The sequence below is a fragment of the Mus caroli genome, chromosome 1 (genome assembly GCF_900094665.2).
Source record: "Mus caroli chromosome 1, CAROLI_EIJ_v1.1, whole genome shotgun sequence".
In the NCBI taxonomy this organism is placed as follows: Eukaryota; Metazoa; Chordata; class Mammalia; order Rodentia; family Muridae; genus Mus; species Mus caroli.
This window is the reverse complement of record NC_034570.1, coordinates 70829701-70845753: the sequence shown is the minus strand read 5'-3', so window position 1 is coordinate 70845753 and position 16053 is coordinate 70829701. Positions and strand designations below refer to the sequence as shown.

The 16053-nt window shown below is 41.5% G+C and overlaps 1 protein-coding gene across 2 annotated transcripts in view; it reads left to right on the top strand.

Moving 5' to 3' along the window:
• Epha4 (EPH receptor A4) overlaps positions 1-16053 on the top strand; it is a 141048-nt gene that overhangs the window by 79945 nt on the left and 45050 nt on the right. For both annotated transcript variants that reach the window (XM_021155750.1, XM_021155831.2), the window contains exon 5: positions 7562-7900. In XM_021155750.1, coding sequence (XP_021011409.1) covers positions 7562-7900 — 339 coding nt within the window. The remainder of the gene's footprint in view (positions 1-7561; positions 7901-16053) is intronic.

The window sequence follows — 16053 nt, the reverse complement described above, 5'->3', positions numbered from 1 at the left end:
CACACACACACACACACACACAGGATATGGCAATTATGGTTCTGATGAAGGTAGCTGTACTATCCAGATAAAGGACCTCTCACTTACTCAGTCAGCAGACCTAGGCTGTTAAATACCACCAGAGTGCAGGGTATTATGGGTCTATAAACAAACCATGGGCTATGGACAAAGCTTTTAGTAGGTAAAGTACTTGCCAGCAAGAATGAGGATAGGAGTTCAATTCCCAAAACCCATTTTTAAAAAAGATTTATTTACTTGTATTTATACGAGTACACTATAGCTGCCTTCACACACACACACCAGAAGAGGGCATCAGACCCCATTACAGATGGTTATGAGCCACTATGCGGTTGCTGGGAATTGAACTCAGGACCTCTGGAAGAACAGTCAGTGCTCTCAACCACTGAGCCAGCTCTCCAGCCCCCTCAAAAACCCATTTTTAAAAATCGAGTATGGTGGCATGCTTTTGTAACCCCAGCTGGCTAGCCTGTTTACCCTACTTGTCATATCTAGATCCAGACAAAAATAAGGGACCTTGGCTAGAAATCAAAGTGAACAGCCTGAGAGGAAGGGTTCTTGATGGTCTCTGGCTTGCACATGTACAAATACACACACTCAGTTCACAGATGTGAACACACTCAAATATAGTAATAAACCAAGAAAGAAGGATGGAGGCTAATATTCTCACAGGAAAGAAATAAAAAGGTTATGTGATGGGCTGCCTCAGGGTCTGTTAGCACTTTGATGCCAGTTGTCACAAGAAATTGAATTTTCAGGGTTTTTTTGTGGAACTTCACACCATATGTCTATATGTCTGTTAAATCCACATCCAAATGGAATCATCATATAGCTAAAGAATTAGTCTGTTCCTTTAAGAACTAAATCCATTTCCAGTTCATATGGGGTTGAGTGGAGTCCATCAGCTACTCTTAGGCTGGCTTTACCTTCCTACGAAGTAAGTTCACAATGATAGCTAGACCTCACTGAACACATTAATGGCCAGAGTCATGGTTAGCTAGTGGTTTTAAAGACGTGTATATATGTGCATGTGCAGGAGATGTGCTTGTGAGTGTAGTACCAGAGGAGACCAGTAGAGAGCTGGAGGTATAGGCAGGTGTGAGCCACCTGACATGCTGGAAACCAAATTCAGGTCCTCTGTATGCGCTGCCATTTTCCAAAGGAGAAGGCATATTTCCTGAAGGAGGAAGAAAATCCCGTTTGCGATATAACATGCAATATTTTATGATACAACACTATGTACTGTGATAACCTTTTGTATCTGCCATAATTTGGCTAGAATTTCTTACTGTCGAACTCTTGCCCACTGAGTGGAAGTTGACATTCCACATGAAAACAATAATTACCCGTTGTAACACCTTTCACGAGCACCTGCTAGGTGATGTGGAAATCGGTTCACACCACTGGAGGAAATGAATGTTCATTTAAACTTCTCCACAGAGGCAAGAGATGCAGTGCTGATCTCTGTCAGAGCTGTGGGAAGCAACGTTCCTTGCATCACATTCCTCACTCAGACAATGCATCAGGTTTAACCTCAGTTTTAGAAATCAGCATCCCTCATGGCTTGCCAGTCTGAGCGTCCTCTATTGACTTATGCTGTACTTATTGTACATAGAAATATATGCATATATGGAGGTACCTGTATTTACTGTGCTAGAGCAGAATACCTGGCTTATGGAAAGGAAAGATGATTTATTGTTGCTTGGAGTTGAGGGGGATACTAGTCCATCCTGGTAGCAAGTCACGGGAGTGGATCTCTGAGGTTGCAGCAAAAACAGGTGTGCCTGGTTACATTGTTGCAACAGCCAGCAAGCAGGGAACAAAGGTGATAAAGCCATCACTTTAGCATCCCTCTTTGTCTAGTAAGGCTTTACCCCTTAAAGGTTCCACAACCCCCTCAAATCTCCAAAGAAGACTAAGTATGCAAGCACACAAACTTGTGGGTGGTACCATAGTGCCACAGACCTTCTATGGGAGAGAAAGAACATCTATTCCAGTGGTTCTCAGCCTGTGAGTCCCAATCCCCACGGGTTCAACTAACACTTCCACAGGACTCTCACCTAAGACCATTGGAAAACACAGGTACATTATGGTTCATAACAGTAGCAGGAATTTCAGTTAGGAAGTACCAACGAAAATAATTTTATACTTCCACAACACGAGGAACTGTGTTAAAGGGTTTTAGCATCAGGAAGGTTGAGAACCACAGATTAATCCCTCCAGGAATCATTGACAAGCTATGGCCAATTTCAACTGCCATCTACTTTTGCCAAGTTTTCTTGGGCAGAGCCGTGCCTCATGGTGGAGATACTTGCTGTGGCTGCTGAATGGTTGTTGCCAAGAGCATATGGCCCATAAAGAATAAAATATTTACAATGTGGCTATGCAATAAAATGTTCTTACAAAGGAAGAATGCTGACCCCGCTCTATTCATAAATTAAAGGTTATTACATTTGCCTTTTGTTTCTGGTAGTGTAGTTATTATCTGTGCCACTAAATTATATTAAAAACAAGAAAGGCATTCAAAATGCGAAAACTTTAAAAGCGTTTCACATGCCAGCCTCATTCTTGGAAATGCTGGGGTGCAGAGACAGAGAAGGTTGAGCTTATATGTGAATGCCATGGGAAGATTTATTAGTGCGATTCAAAATGAAATCGGAGTGTCTTCCCTTACGAGCCTTCGGCATTTGATCATTTCATATTTAAAAAACGGCTTAATTTAGTGATTAAAAATAAAATTAAGTGAGAGAGGGGAACTTTTAAAATTCTATTAAAGGAAAATATGAGGCTTCCTTTGGAAATGTTAAAGTCCACTTCTTCCAGGGAGATTTTAGCTAGTTTTATGGTAAATCATCACCCGAGAAGAAAGCAGAAGAGGGACTGGAGCCATTCAGATCTGACTTGACAAAGCTTTAATTGGACAAGGCCCTTTTTTAAACTCCCAGGTGCAGTGCCTAGTCACTTAGTGCATAAGAACAGGGCAGGGCAGGGCAGGGTGTCTGCTTGCCTATAAATGTAGTGCGCACACATACTTTGTATTTCGATGTCTTTAGCCTCTGTTTCCTCTACAAATCCTCTTTCTACCCAGGAATCTATCACAAACGCCTTAAGATGAATTGAGGTGGGTTTGTTGGTTTGTTTGTTTGCTGTTTGTTTGTTTCTTTCCCTTTCTCCCCTCCAGCAGAAGGAAATGAGGCACATGATAAACATTTGTTGGATATACAAGCATTCTATACCCCCTCCAGCATTAGTAGCCATTGATAGTGGGCACATAGCCTTTCCTTCCTTTTCCAGTCTGGTTAGTCTATGGGAATGAGTTATTCAAAGACAGTCCTCCACACCCAGGCTTCGTGCTAATGATCCTTATAGGAGAAGCTGAATGGTTCAGCCTTAACTCAAGCAAGCCTGTGTTCACCCACACAATACAAGGCTTACTCAAGCACCGTGTTTGCTTGCTATCCATCCATCTACTCACTCATCAAACATGTATTGCGCTTTCTCTGAACTAGATATTTGGACATAGTGGTAGACAATGGGAAGTAATGAGTATATCGATTCCCTTGAGGATGCCATCAACACAGGTGATAGATGGGGACAGATGTGGAGCGGATGTCTGGCTAGGAAGAAACCATCAGCTATCCTATGGGAATTGGGCCACAGAAGCAAGGAACAGCAATGGGAGTGGTACCCTACTCGCTGCCAGCCTTGTATTCAGACTGGTATCGACAGAAGCCACTTTGTTCCTCACAGTGACCCTTAAGCAACCTGGTGTCAGTGTGTGTTCGATAAGAGTGGTATAGACAGAATGATTGGAAAACATGATTGCATTTTGCAGTAGCTTTTATTGATATTAAAAATTATATAGTCTCCTCTCACTATGCATTTGGATTGGCCTTAGGACCCTTCAGGGATCCCAAAATCCATGGATGGTCTTTACCTATGTCTAATGTGATATGAGCAATGCCATTATCCCATATATGTTAAATATTCTTCGGGACAATTACAACTAATATAATACAATGCTATCTAAGTAGTTATACTGTGTTAAAAACAGTTTACTGTTTATGTTCACAAGGACACTTTGCTTTCTTTTGCTTTTGGAGACAGAGTTTCTCTGTGTACCCTTAGCTATGCTAGACTTTACGCTGTAGACCGGGCTGGCCTTAAACTCACAGAGGTCTGGAGAACATAGTCTTTCTTGAATGCCTTCAGCTAGGCGGTTAGAACCCTGGAAGTAGAACATGTGCACACAGAGAGCCCTGCTACACTTAGAACTGGGAACTCCACTCCCAGATAGGCCATCTCCGACCAGGAAGGCCATCTCTGTCAGAGACTTGATGACTACTAGATCGGCAGATACAAAACTTAAATGGAAGAGAAAATAGATCATTATCAGAGCTTTCCTTTTGTATGTTTTCGTATTTCTTGGCCGAGATTGCCTCGGTGAGGTTAGCTGTAGCTGGAGACCTAGATTGGCTTTGGCTGTCATCAAGTCCACCCTTTACCTCCTCATTGTCTGGAGAAGAGAATTTTTTTTTCTTTTCCGAGGAAACAATGGCTCTTCACTTAAAATGAGGAACACACATACTTATTCCATGCTTGTCATCTTTTAGTTGGCAGGAGTTAGAAAAAGAAACCACAATCCCACAGACAAAACACAGCCACCATTAGGATTTTAGCTTGTAAAGCATGCATGCTTTTCTGGGTCTTTGTGCAGGGCAGCGTGGTACTCATACAGGGCAGGGATTTCCATGTTTCATTTCCCCCTTCATCACACAACTGTAATCATTCAATTTGTGCACTGATGCTATTATGTCCTCATCATTGTCTAAGACAGCAAAATAGGACACACAAGAGTGCAATTCTCTAAACCAGCCCTGGAGGCAACATTGAACTTGAACTTGGTTCTCACCCTTCCTTTAAACATTTACCTCCAGGCCTTCTGTAAGAATCAAGAAGGAAGTTGGATATTTGTTTTCATATCAACCCCACTTCCGAAATCCTCCTGCATCTTTGTGCTGCTTCCCCATGGCTGTGTTACATTTCTGCATCCTGTGACCATTTAGTTTTCTGCTCCATTTCTTCTCTGTTCAGACTCCGCCAAGCCCCGGCCTACATACTAATTACTGACTTTCTGCCTCTGCAGTGCAGTTCATTGTGTCACATTTTCCCATGTGAGAGTGGACTGGGGCCTTGGCAAGGGGGTTAATGGATTTCAGAGTCACTCTTGTTTATCCCTGCAAGGCTCAGCAAAGTGAGAGCCAGTGGCTGACCCATTTTGTAAAACAAACTATGGGGCTTACACCGTAGTGGTCACAAGTCACATAATTTGAAGAGTGGAAAATGTTCACCCCAACTTAAAGTAACACTTCTGCCTTATAGGGCAGACTAGGACACAGTTCTTTGTGACATCAGTAAAATTCTCTCATGAACTATAGTGTGTAAACTTTCACTACTATGTCTACATCTGCCTCTTAGTTCTTTCATCTTTAACATTTAATACTCAACACCAGGGCTGGAGAGATGGTTCAGTGGTTAAGAGCACTGACTGCTCTTCCAGAGGTCCTGAGTTCAAATCCCAGTAACCACATGGTGGCTCACAACCATCTAGAATGAGATCTGACACCCTCTTCTAGTGTGTCTGAAGAGAGTGACATTGTATTCACATACATAAAATAAATAAGCTTTAAGCCTTCCGCACAGGGAAGGAGTAGGGCCAGAAAGAGAAGTAAAAAATAATAAATAAATAATACTTAACACTATATTTGGCTCTGAGTGTTTGACATTTTCAGTAAGTAATCCCATTTATACATTCTGAAGTCATTTATTCATTATTGCTCTATCCTAGCTGCTGTGTTCAAGACCATACATTCAGTCTTAAAATCTAAATAAGAGGACGTTTGTTTCTGAGGGATTTATGAAGTAGACTTAGGGTTAACACAAATTTTGCAATAGTTCTGTTAGTTTTTTTTCCTTAAGATTTGAAGTTTGGGGGATAGATCTTGCAGCTAAGAAGGTTGTAGATAATTGGTCTCTAGGGGAGACAGGGAGAAGCTGCTTCCCTTTTTAAAATAAGGTCTTTAATTAAGCTGTTTGAGAGAGAAGAAGGGGAGAGTTCCCACACAGAAGGTTTCTACCAAATCCACTGGCCCCGTTTATCACTGAAAGCCAAGTAATAAAAGTAGACTGCGACTGTATGGCCACAGGCTACCTGTTTCACCTCTGTCTCCATTAGTGCTGTGGACCAGAGTCAGTGTTTCATTGTGGCTAAGGAGGAAAGCATCCAGCTAACTTCCCTTCTCCAAGTGAAGATTACCTTCATAGCAGTCATTCCCAAACCGTATGTGTATGTGTACATATGTACATAGATATGTCTACTTATGCACCACACACATGTGTGGGTATATGTGGTATGTGTATGTTTATATACATATATATGTGTGTATGTGTGATTATATATATGTGTGTATATGCATGTGTGGTTTGAGTGTGTCTGTATGCATCTGTAGAAAGAATTGGTGGGTCTCATAAAAAATCTCAAATTTTTATGAAAATTTAGATTGGCTCTTCATCTTGTTTATTTTTTTTTGTTCTATGTTTGTTGTTCTTTTGTTTTGTTTAGATTAAAGACATGTTTTAAACTTTTGAAACTGAATTAAACCAAGGAAGTCCCTCCTTCCTCCTTCAATCCCAGTCCCTACTTGACAGCAGTTAGGACTTAGTCTCTTGGCTAAAGGATCCACAGTCTTATCTTTTACTGTTTTCCAACTACCTGTGGTGCTTTGAGTAACCAGTTGTCTATCATGACAGTCATCATCTTTGTTCACATATCAGAAACCTTTTGATGTCAATGGGGATGGATGTGCTTTTAGATAGCCTGGTGCGGCCCTAATCTATCAAAGAGTGAGAGGAGGTATCTGGTAGTCAAGGACAGCCCTGGCATAGCTCTGAGACCTCTCAACAGCTGTATATCTCTTTGACATCTTTGAAATTGTGTTAAACCAGTTCCTGCTAATTACCCAGCAATGGTTTAATGTTTACCTGCATCTGGGACCGCAGACCTATATCTGTATAGCTCTAATCATTTAATTTGCTATCGGTAATGGGTTCTACTGAGCAACCAGAACACGTCTTCAAAAGCAGTCTCTAAGTATTAATTTTCCAGCCCCCACAGCTCTGGGAACTGGAATCCATTTGTAGAGCTGACTCTCAGAAAGTAAGATGGAGACCAGATAACGTATGCTGCTTTGCTGCCAACTGAGAGCAGGCCTGGGCTTTAAGCCTGCTTTCTGTAGAGTGGTTTCATGTCTGTCTCTAAGTGGCATGTTTATTTGCACTGGAAGTAGAACGACACAGACACACACACAACTTCTATGGTATTGTCCTTTTAAAGGATCCCCTTTGTTAACTTTCTTTGCCTTTTGCTTGCTTTGCCAAATGGGCCTTCCTACTCTCCTAGAGCTGCAGAGAAGATAATACAAACTCTAAAGGGGTCCAAAAGGATCTCAGTCCTTGGTGTAATGGTCTGTTTTTCTTTCCCCAGGCCCACCATCTGCTCCCCTTAACTTGATTTCTAATGTCAACGAGACATCAGTGAACTTGGAATGGAGCAGTCCTCAGAACACAGGTGGCCGTCAGGACATTTCTTACAACGTGGTCTGCAAGAAATGTGGAGTTGGTGATCCCAGCAAATGCCGGCCCTGTGGAAGTGGAGTCCACTACACACCACAGCAGAACGGACTCAAGACGACCAGAGTCTCCATCACTGACCTCCTAGCACACACCAATTACACATTTGAGATCTGGGCAGTGAATGGAGTGTCCAAGTATAATCCTAGCCCGGACCAGTCAGTGTCTGTCACAGTGACAACCAACCAAGCAGGTAGGAATCAATTCCTATTTACTGTATAACTGAGTGTTTCTGGAGAAAGTCATAGGTGCTGATAATCATGAATTGTAAAACCTATTTATTATAAATGTAGAAGCTGCGTTAGAATACAAAGAGGTGCTAGTTTGCCACAAAGCTTTGGAATAGCTGCATTGCCATTCTTGTAGCTGGCAATAGAGTGAATCAAGCAGTGTGATTGAAAGATGATGAACTGTTAGTAAATCCAGTCCCTTGGACACACTTATTTGATTTGCCTCTTTTGTCTTTTGAGATTTAACTATTACCATCAGTGAGTGTAGATGCATGTGCGTATTCAGGTACAAGAGCCCATGAGCACCAAAGCACTAAGAGTCAGGAAGAGCCTAGTGTCCACCTCTCCAATATTTCCTCTGAGGCAGAATCTCTCCCTAAACCTGGGGTTTGTGATTTCTAGGACAGGCTGGGAGCCAGCAAACCACAGTAATCCTTTTGTCTCTGCTTCATTCTGGGGATGCAAAGGGTGCATGCTGAGTGTCTGGCTTGTTATGTCATTACTGGGATCCACACTCTGGTCCTTATGATTGCCCGGCAAGCACTCTTAACCACTGAACCATCTCCCCACCCCTCATCTTTGCTACTTAATCCCTAAATCCATAGGTGGACATCACAGCATTTACCGATTACATAGGATCATAACATTGATTTTACTAATGCAGGGTGTTACCCTGGCATCTCTTGAATTATCCAACAAAAGCATTAGCAGTTGTAGTTTGAATCTTGTTCTTAAATGTAAAAGACTATAAATAATACACATGGCTCTATATCAGAACCAAGTGTGTAAATCTTACTTCTGTACTTAACAAAATTTGCCTTAAGAAGCTTGCTCATCCTGTGTGATAGACACACCCATAAGCCCAGTACTTAGGAGATGGAGGCTGATGAATGAAGAGCTTGGGCTATGGTCATACCTTTCTCCAATTCCATCCTAGTTTCTCAAAGAAGATGCATGCTAATTTTGTAGCATCTATCTCTTGTATAGCATACTTCAAACCGACATAACTAGAAAACTTTGTTGTTCCTTAAAGTGTTTGGGCTGAGTTAATTACCAATCTGTCACAATCCTGAATATGGAGAAGTACGGGAGAGTCAGGGTTCACATGTGGAGATCAGACCCTTTAGGAATCGGAGCTCTCCCTCCGCTGTGGAGTCCAAGGGTTGGATTAGGTCAGGCTTTCCTGGCAGGCTGTTTTTCTTACCTGCTGAGCTATCACACTGGCCAGGTTCCCTATTAATTTTGAAGAGTTCAGGAGGAGGGGGGAGGAGGAAATTGACTTATGTATGAGGTTCTTATGATAGCAGATAAAGATTATAGGCTGCCCCCAACCCTGCTGCCTCATCTTTCATTTCTTTTAAGTGTTTCAGGAGGTGACTCCCATAGTGAAGTAAAATATCCATCTCCAAAGCCATTATTTCTTTTTTCCATTTTACTCTGATTTTCCTAAAATCCATTAAAGAAACAATTTGGGACTTTCAACAGGAGCGACTATGGAAAAATCATCAGCTGTTTTAAGTTTGGACAGTATATTGTAGTTATGAGCCATAAGTATGTCAACTGGGCAGGCTTTTATCTTTTATGTGTATATTCACATGTATTGAGATGTGTGTCTGGTACATTCATTGTGTACACATGTAGGGTAGTGATCAGAGGACAACACTGATAGACCCCTCAGGTATAATCTTGTTAGTTTGATATATAATTTATTATCATTATTATTATCACTATTACTATTTTAGACTGACTCATTGTATAAGTTTTCCTGGTCAACCAGTGATCACAAAGAATCTATCCAGCCATCTTCACCTCCCTGTTATAAGAATCTGCCACCAATCTTTGCTAATATTTCTAGGCATGCACCTTACTGACAGCTTCAGTCCCTAAGCCTTTGCCTTTTAATTTTGTACTTTTAGGTAGCCCACACTGTTTGAGGTTGTTTGGTTTTTCTAAAAAGATTAGAATGATGTTAGAGTTTTTAGTGACCACCAGTAAGGTTTCTTTGTTGTATTGTGTTTGTTTGTGTGTCTCTCTCTCTGTCTCTGTCTCTCTCTCTCTCTGTGTGTGTGTGTGTGTGTGTGTGTGTATTTAAAGCAATGGACATATCATAGCTCCTTGGACCATAGTTGGTGTCAGTATAAGAAGCAGTCGACATGCACAGAGGTGTGTTTGTATGCAAAAGAATCTGGTTATGGCTAGTCAGTATTTTTAAATCCAGTCCTTCTCCATCCTTATTCCATCCACAGCTCTGGGACAGCTGCTCTTCCACTGAGCTCAGTCCCCTCTTTTTTATTACACCTTTTCAATTATCCTCACACAAATAAGAACATTGTGTTCTTAACCAATTTAAAACTAGGACTGCCCCTTTTGAGGCCACATCTATGCAGGGTCAAGTCTGAAATCATTCTCTGGCAGAGGGCAGCCCTTGGGAGATGGGCTTAACATCCACAGGTTTAAGGAAGAGACTTCCATGGTTCTTCATATACTTAAGGACTCAAGCCAAAAGATTATGTCAGCCCATACAATGCCAAAAGGTCCAAAGAGCAAACGAAAGGCATGTTGAAAATCTTCCCCACGAATAACACGTGCAAGAACTTTATTAGGAATGGAGGAAAGAGTCAAAACTTTCATGAAAAATGCTGTTGTAATTATTTTAGATCTAGCAGAAAGGTAGACAGGTAATTCCTCTGAAGCAATGAGGTGACTCTTTCCCTGTCTTGTTGACCGATCCTGCAGGGAGGTTTGCTTCATAGGACAAAATTCCATCTCTTTATTTTAATTTTCATGGAGGTGGATGCTGGGAAGCTGTTCAAAATTAAAAATAAATCTTTCAATAAGGAGACCTCCTATCACGCCAGCCAGAAAGTGTTTCTGCTCAGCAGAGAACTTTTTACACATGTGCATAAGGCCGCCTCCCTGTCCTGCCCCACACTTTGAAGTTCACTGATTCCAAATCATTGGGTGGTTTGTCTTTGCTTAACAAACCCTTTCTTAAAAATGGTGACTGTTAATAATGTAGGCCAGATTCCTGGCTGACTGGTGCAGTCTTCAGCTCTATCAAAGCTCCCCTAAGCATATTTACATATGCACAATTATATTCTAATTGCATTTGGTTCCATCATTCCATTAAATTAGATTCCTTAAGGACCTGTATTCCTACTCTATAAGGAATACGTGGAATTAATGGATGTTAATGGTTGTTAGCGTTTAGCATCTAGAGGCCCCACAATAGTTGTCTCTACCTTTGCTTTGCTGTGTTTGCATGGTTTTGTTTTCTGTGTTTTCTTTGTGTGTGTGTTGCTGTTGTGGTTCTCATGAGTAACCATGGTTATTTGTTTTTAAACAAATATTTGTTTTTATGTTTTGTTCGTTTTTAAAGCAAACCAAGTACTTGGTAACAAGGAGAAAATCTTGGTGTGGACCATGGTCTTTCCTTCCAATCATTAGGAATCAATGGTATTTCTGTATTCAGCTTGACCTGTCTCCCACTGTGAGAGAAAGGGGTGTGTGTGAGGTTTGGATTTAGAGGGGCTTTGATGGAAGGTGGTGTGAATGGGCCATATTCTCACAAGAATGTGTAAAACCATTTGAACCCAGATGTAGCAGCAGCCTTTTCTCCCTCTCCCCCTGGGATCAAAACAAATCGACACAAAAGACAAAGGAAGTCAGGGTATCTGACACTTGGTTTTTGATAAGTTGAGTGATTGGATGCCAGCTTTAACCAAAAGGGCTTTACTGGAGAGACACTGGTTGTTTCCCAGTAGGTGAGGGTCCTGTGGGAAGGAAGCTGTTGCTGAGGCATGCGCATGCGGTAAAGTGTGGGCTGGTCTGCATTGGATATCACTACTTCTGGAGTACCTGGTTTCACCAAATGCTTAAGGACATGTCACTACCCCACCCCTCATGCCCTGAGTGAGGGAGGAGGAGGTGGGGATCAGATGAGGGGGAATCTACCTAAAGTATCATCACTTTAAAGCTTGAAGACTAGGAAGCTCCTCCCAGACTTCCTGTCCTTCTTGACAGACTGACAGAAGGAGTAAATGTGGCTTCCTGTGGCTTCCATTCTGTAGCAGCAACTCTTCTGCCTTTTGTTTGAGAAATGGCTCTGCAAACTGCTGCTGACTTGTTTTCTGCTTTCCTTCAGTTTACTTTGACTTAAGTGAACCATCTCAGGCAAATGAATACAGGGTGTGTGTATTGTGTGTTCCTAGCAGTGGGAGATGCCGTGTAAATGGAAAAAAGGTTTTCTGGCTAAGGAATGGAATTGTGATATTTTTCCTTAAAATCCTGTGGGAGCACCCAGCGTTAACATTGCTGACTTCTTTTTACTGTGCACTTCTTAACCTCTTCAGGCTTGGTTTGTCAGCTCTCAGACTAGATCACACTGAAACGGGAGGGTGCTTGTTTGTCTTAAATCTTAAACTGACATCAATGAGAAGTAGTTTTCTCTACTCACCCCTCTGAACTTCATCCCTGGGCAGGGATATCTGTGTCTTTAAAGAGTATTTTGTTTATGTGTGAGAGAGGGTATGCGTGTAGGTTGGAGTGCACATGAGAGCACTTGTGTGGTGTCAGAAATAGTTTGCAGGAGTCCAGTCTCTCTTTCTACCAGGAGATAGCGCTAAGCACTACTGAACCATCTCCCCAATGTACAGTTTGGATTCACATTTGCCTGTCACTGGGTAGGAAGCTGACCACCCAACTCTTTGGCAGCAATCATGTTACAGTAACAAACATCTGAAGCACTGAGTCCAGAAGCATTCAAATAGACTATATATGTGGTTCTCTAAACCTGCCCAATTATCTAATGCTGCCTTTTCCTATGGGATCCTATGCATTCAGATGTACAGTCAAAAGCCATGACCTTGTAGTTAATAGGTCTGGACATTCAGAATCAGGACCTTCAGAGCTATTCCTAGGTGGGAAGCAATTCTAAAGGGCTTCATTAGAACTCTGCTACAGTGGTGTATCTTCACAGTAAAGCTCATCTCCTAAGAGTTCCATAGTCAAGTAACATGACCTATTCCTGTATGATTGTAGTAGTGCACGAAGCAGGCTCCTGTTTCCTTGATTGAACTGCTGTAGGCTGAGAACATAATTTAGTCATCGCTGTTCTCAGGCGGTTGTTTGAGCCTTCAGGAGCCTCTCTGAAGACCTTTCCCAGTTGCTTTGCCATCAAACAAACCGGTAGGGCTTGTTAGACTGGCACTGTTCTTGAGGGTTGCACAGTCAAGGAAACTGTAAGAAGAAAGAGAGCCACACCACCAATAAACTGGCACAACGCTTTGTCATAATACCATTGTACTAAAATGTAGTCGTAGTTATTCAATATGTTTGTTGACTTAATTTTTATTTACAGTAAAAACAAATGGGTTAACTCTGTCTAGTAGTCATACATCCAATAAACCCAAAATAATGAGACAAGAAAAGAAAATAATTAAGTACAAGAGGCACACTGTCTGTTATTACTCAACTGGTAAGCTCCCATTCTCTCTTTCTCTGCCATCTTTTAATTAGACACATTATGTTATTTGAGTGGGATAATGGAGAACAGTGGGAATTCTCATCCCTACTGGGTATAATTGCTACCTGTCTTCTAGACAGTAGAAGAAAGCTTTGGGGGAAATGGTGGGAGAAGAATCTTGGGACAATTGGGTGAGGTAGTTTGCCACAAGCATACAGAAGCCAGGTTTTCTGGGGTCTGAAGCTTAGATGGGTTTTGTGTGATTTAAGGGGTGGAAGTAGGGCTCAAAATAAAAAAAAATAAAAATAAACCAATAATAATAATAAATAAAAGGACCCATATGAAGGTTCTTAGCCTTCCTTTGTCACACTGACAAGGTTAAAGAGAATACAGTTGGCAGATAGATAAGGAGTTCATTGCATTAGTATGCTCAAGGCAAAATAAGGAATAGGAGGTTTTGGCTTCATATGAAAGGTGTTGAAAGGCGAGGTCATTGCTCAGTATGAGTCTAGCCAGTGGTTAGGTGTGAGGCTTGAAGGCCTTACTTTTTAGCCAGAAAGAGAATTTGAGATCAAAGGACAAGCCGAAAGCTCGGTCCCATTGTTTCTAAGAATTATGGTGGAAACAATGCTCAAGTGAAGTGGGCTGGGGACCAAGGCCTTTCTTTAAGTATGCAAAAGGGGAAAAAGAGAGAAAGAAACAAATTGCTGGTATTTGAAAGGCACAAATGTTAGCTGTTTTTAGCATCCTACCTCCCCAGTCCTCACCCCTTAAGAACAGCTTTTGTATTCCTAAAGGGTTAAATAAAATCAAAGGATGAGTAACAGTTTGTGACATTCAGACCTGCAGAATTCAGATTTTGGCACCTATAAATAAAGTTTTATTGGAACAGGAGGCAGTCATTTGTTCACATGTTGTGTAGGAGGGCTTCCGGCTGCAGAAGCATGGCTGTGGCCTAGTGAATGGCTAGCAGTGTAAACATAATTAGCAATCTGGCTTTACATTTTTATTTTCTAAGCTGGTCTCTACTGTGGCGTACTAAATCTAGAAAGGGGAGTAGTCAGAATGGAGGTTGATGTCGAAATGGCCGCGCCACTTGTGGGAAATGATGCTTCAGGGGAAGGATGTGGCAGCTTAACACTCTGCCTAATCCCCATGAAGCAGTTTGTATTTGGCAAAACACACTATTTGTAAGATGTTTTGATTGTGTTAAAAACAAAATTAACCAAAGTAATTATGATCTCAAAGATGCTTTTGCTTCCTTGGACCACAAATCTTCCCCCATTGATACTCACATTTATGTGTGCCTCTCTCGATGCACAGATTCACCTCAGTTTTAAAAATTATTTATTTTTTTTATTAGTGTGCATGCGTGCGTGCGTGCGTGCAAGCATGCACGAAATGTATGTGTCACAGTCAAAGGACAACTTTGTAGTCAGTCTTTTCCCTCCACCTTTATATGGTTCCAGGGATTGAAGCCCGGTCATCCATCTTGCTCAGCAAGAACCTTTCCTCTCTGAGCCATTGTGAGGAATCCTGCTTTTCTTCAGAGTTTACATCCTTCCCACTTTAGGTCTCAGATAATCACACAATCTGATTCTTCATGTTATCCTCTCACTGCAATGATTAGCTGTCGGCTTTGATCTGCCTTACCCCTACAAAATTTGATAGGAGCAGGGAGCTTGCCCAACAAACTCAGACTGTAAAGAAATCCCACTGAGGTTGCACTGAGAGGTGGTCTGTGCCTCCTTCCTCGTGGGCGAATAATGTTTGGGTGTGAAGAAGAGGTGACTGGCTGAGAGACCCCTGTTTGCTCAGATCATTATAAGCTTCACCAAGCACACAATGGTCTTCAGAGGATCCAGGCTGTGGTTTTCTCATTAACAGCTCTGCTCCAGCCACAGGGTCCCGGGCTCAGTTCATAGTCCTTATGAAATGTGAATTTGAAAAAACATAGAGTACAATATTTTCTTTAAAGAAATGATCTCCTAAGTTAAACTTAATACCAAAAAAAAAAAAAATTTCATTTCTGTAGAATGTTGTTGCTTTCACTGTAATTAATAGGCCTGCTCATTAATTCGTTATTATAATGTTAAAATCAAATATATAAGCAGTTCTATAAAATATAGCCTTTTTGTTTGGGGGACCAGGATTCCTGGATTTGTATTCATGGTTGGTATCATAAGGCCTGGTGAGGAGAAAAAAAATGAAAAGCCTTCCAAAGGAATCTACTAAATTATCCAACTTCAAGGTTGACTGAGCAGCTTAGACACATGGTATGTCTACAGCGCCTAGTGGTAATTATTGTGTACAAGTGAAAGTTCTCATTGTTTAGAGAGGTAAATATTTCATTCTCAGAAAATGGACGTTGGTTTTTATTTATTCACCCAAGCCCAGAGAACACTGTTTTTCTTAACTCCATTTGCTTTGCTCCTACATAAATATACACACATGTTCATCTGTGAGACGGGAAATCCACTCTCTTGCTTGCTCTTGGCAGCCTAATTCTGCGTTCTTTCTCATTGCTCAATGTTGTGCTTGTTACATTGAGTTCCACAGCCAACTTCTATGCTCTGGAGAAGCCATCAAGAGATCCAAAACCTAAATGCCTGCCTTCGGTCAGAACTGAGGAACCTGGGGCTCACCTGAGTT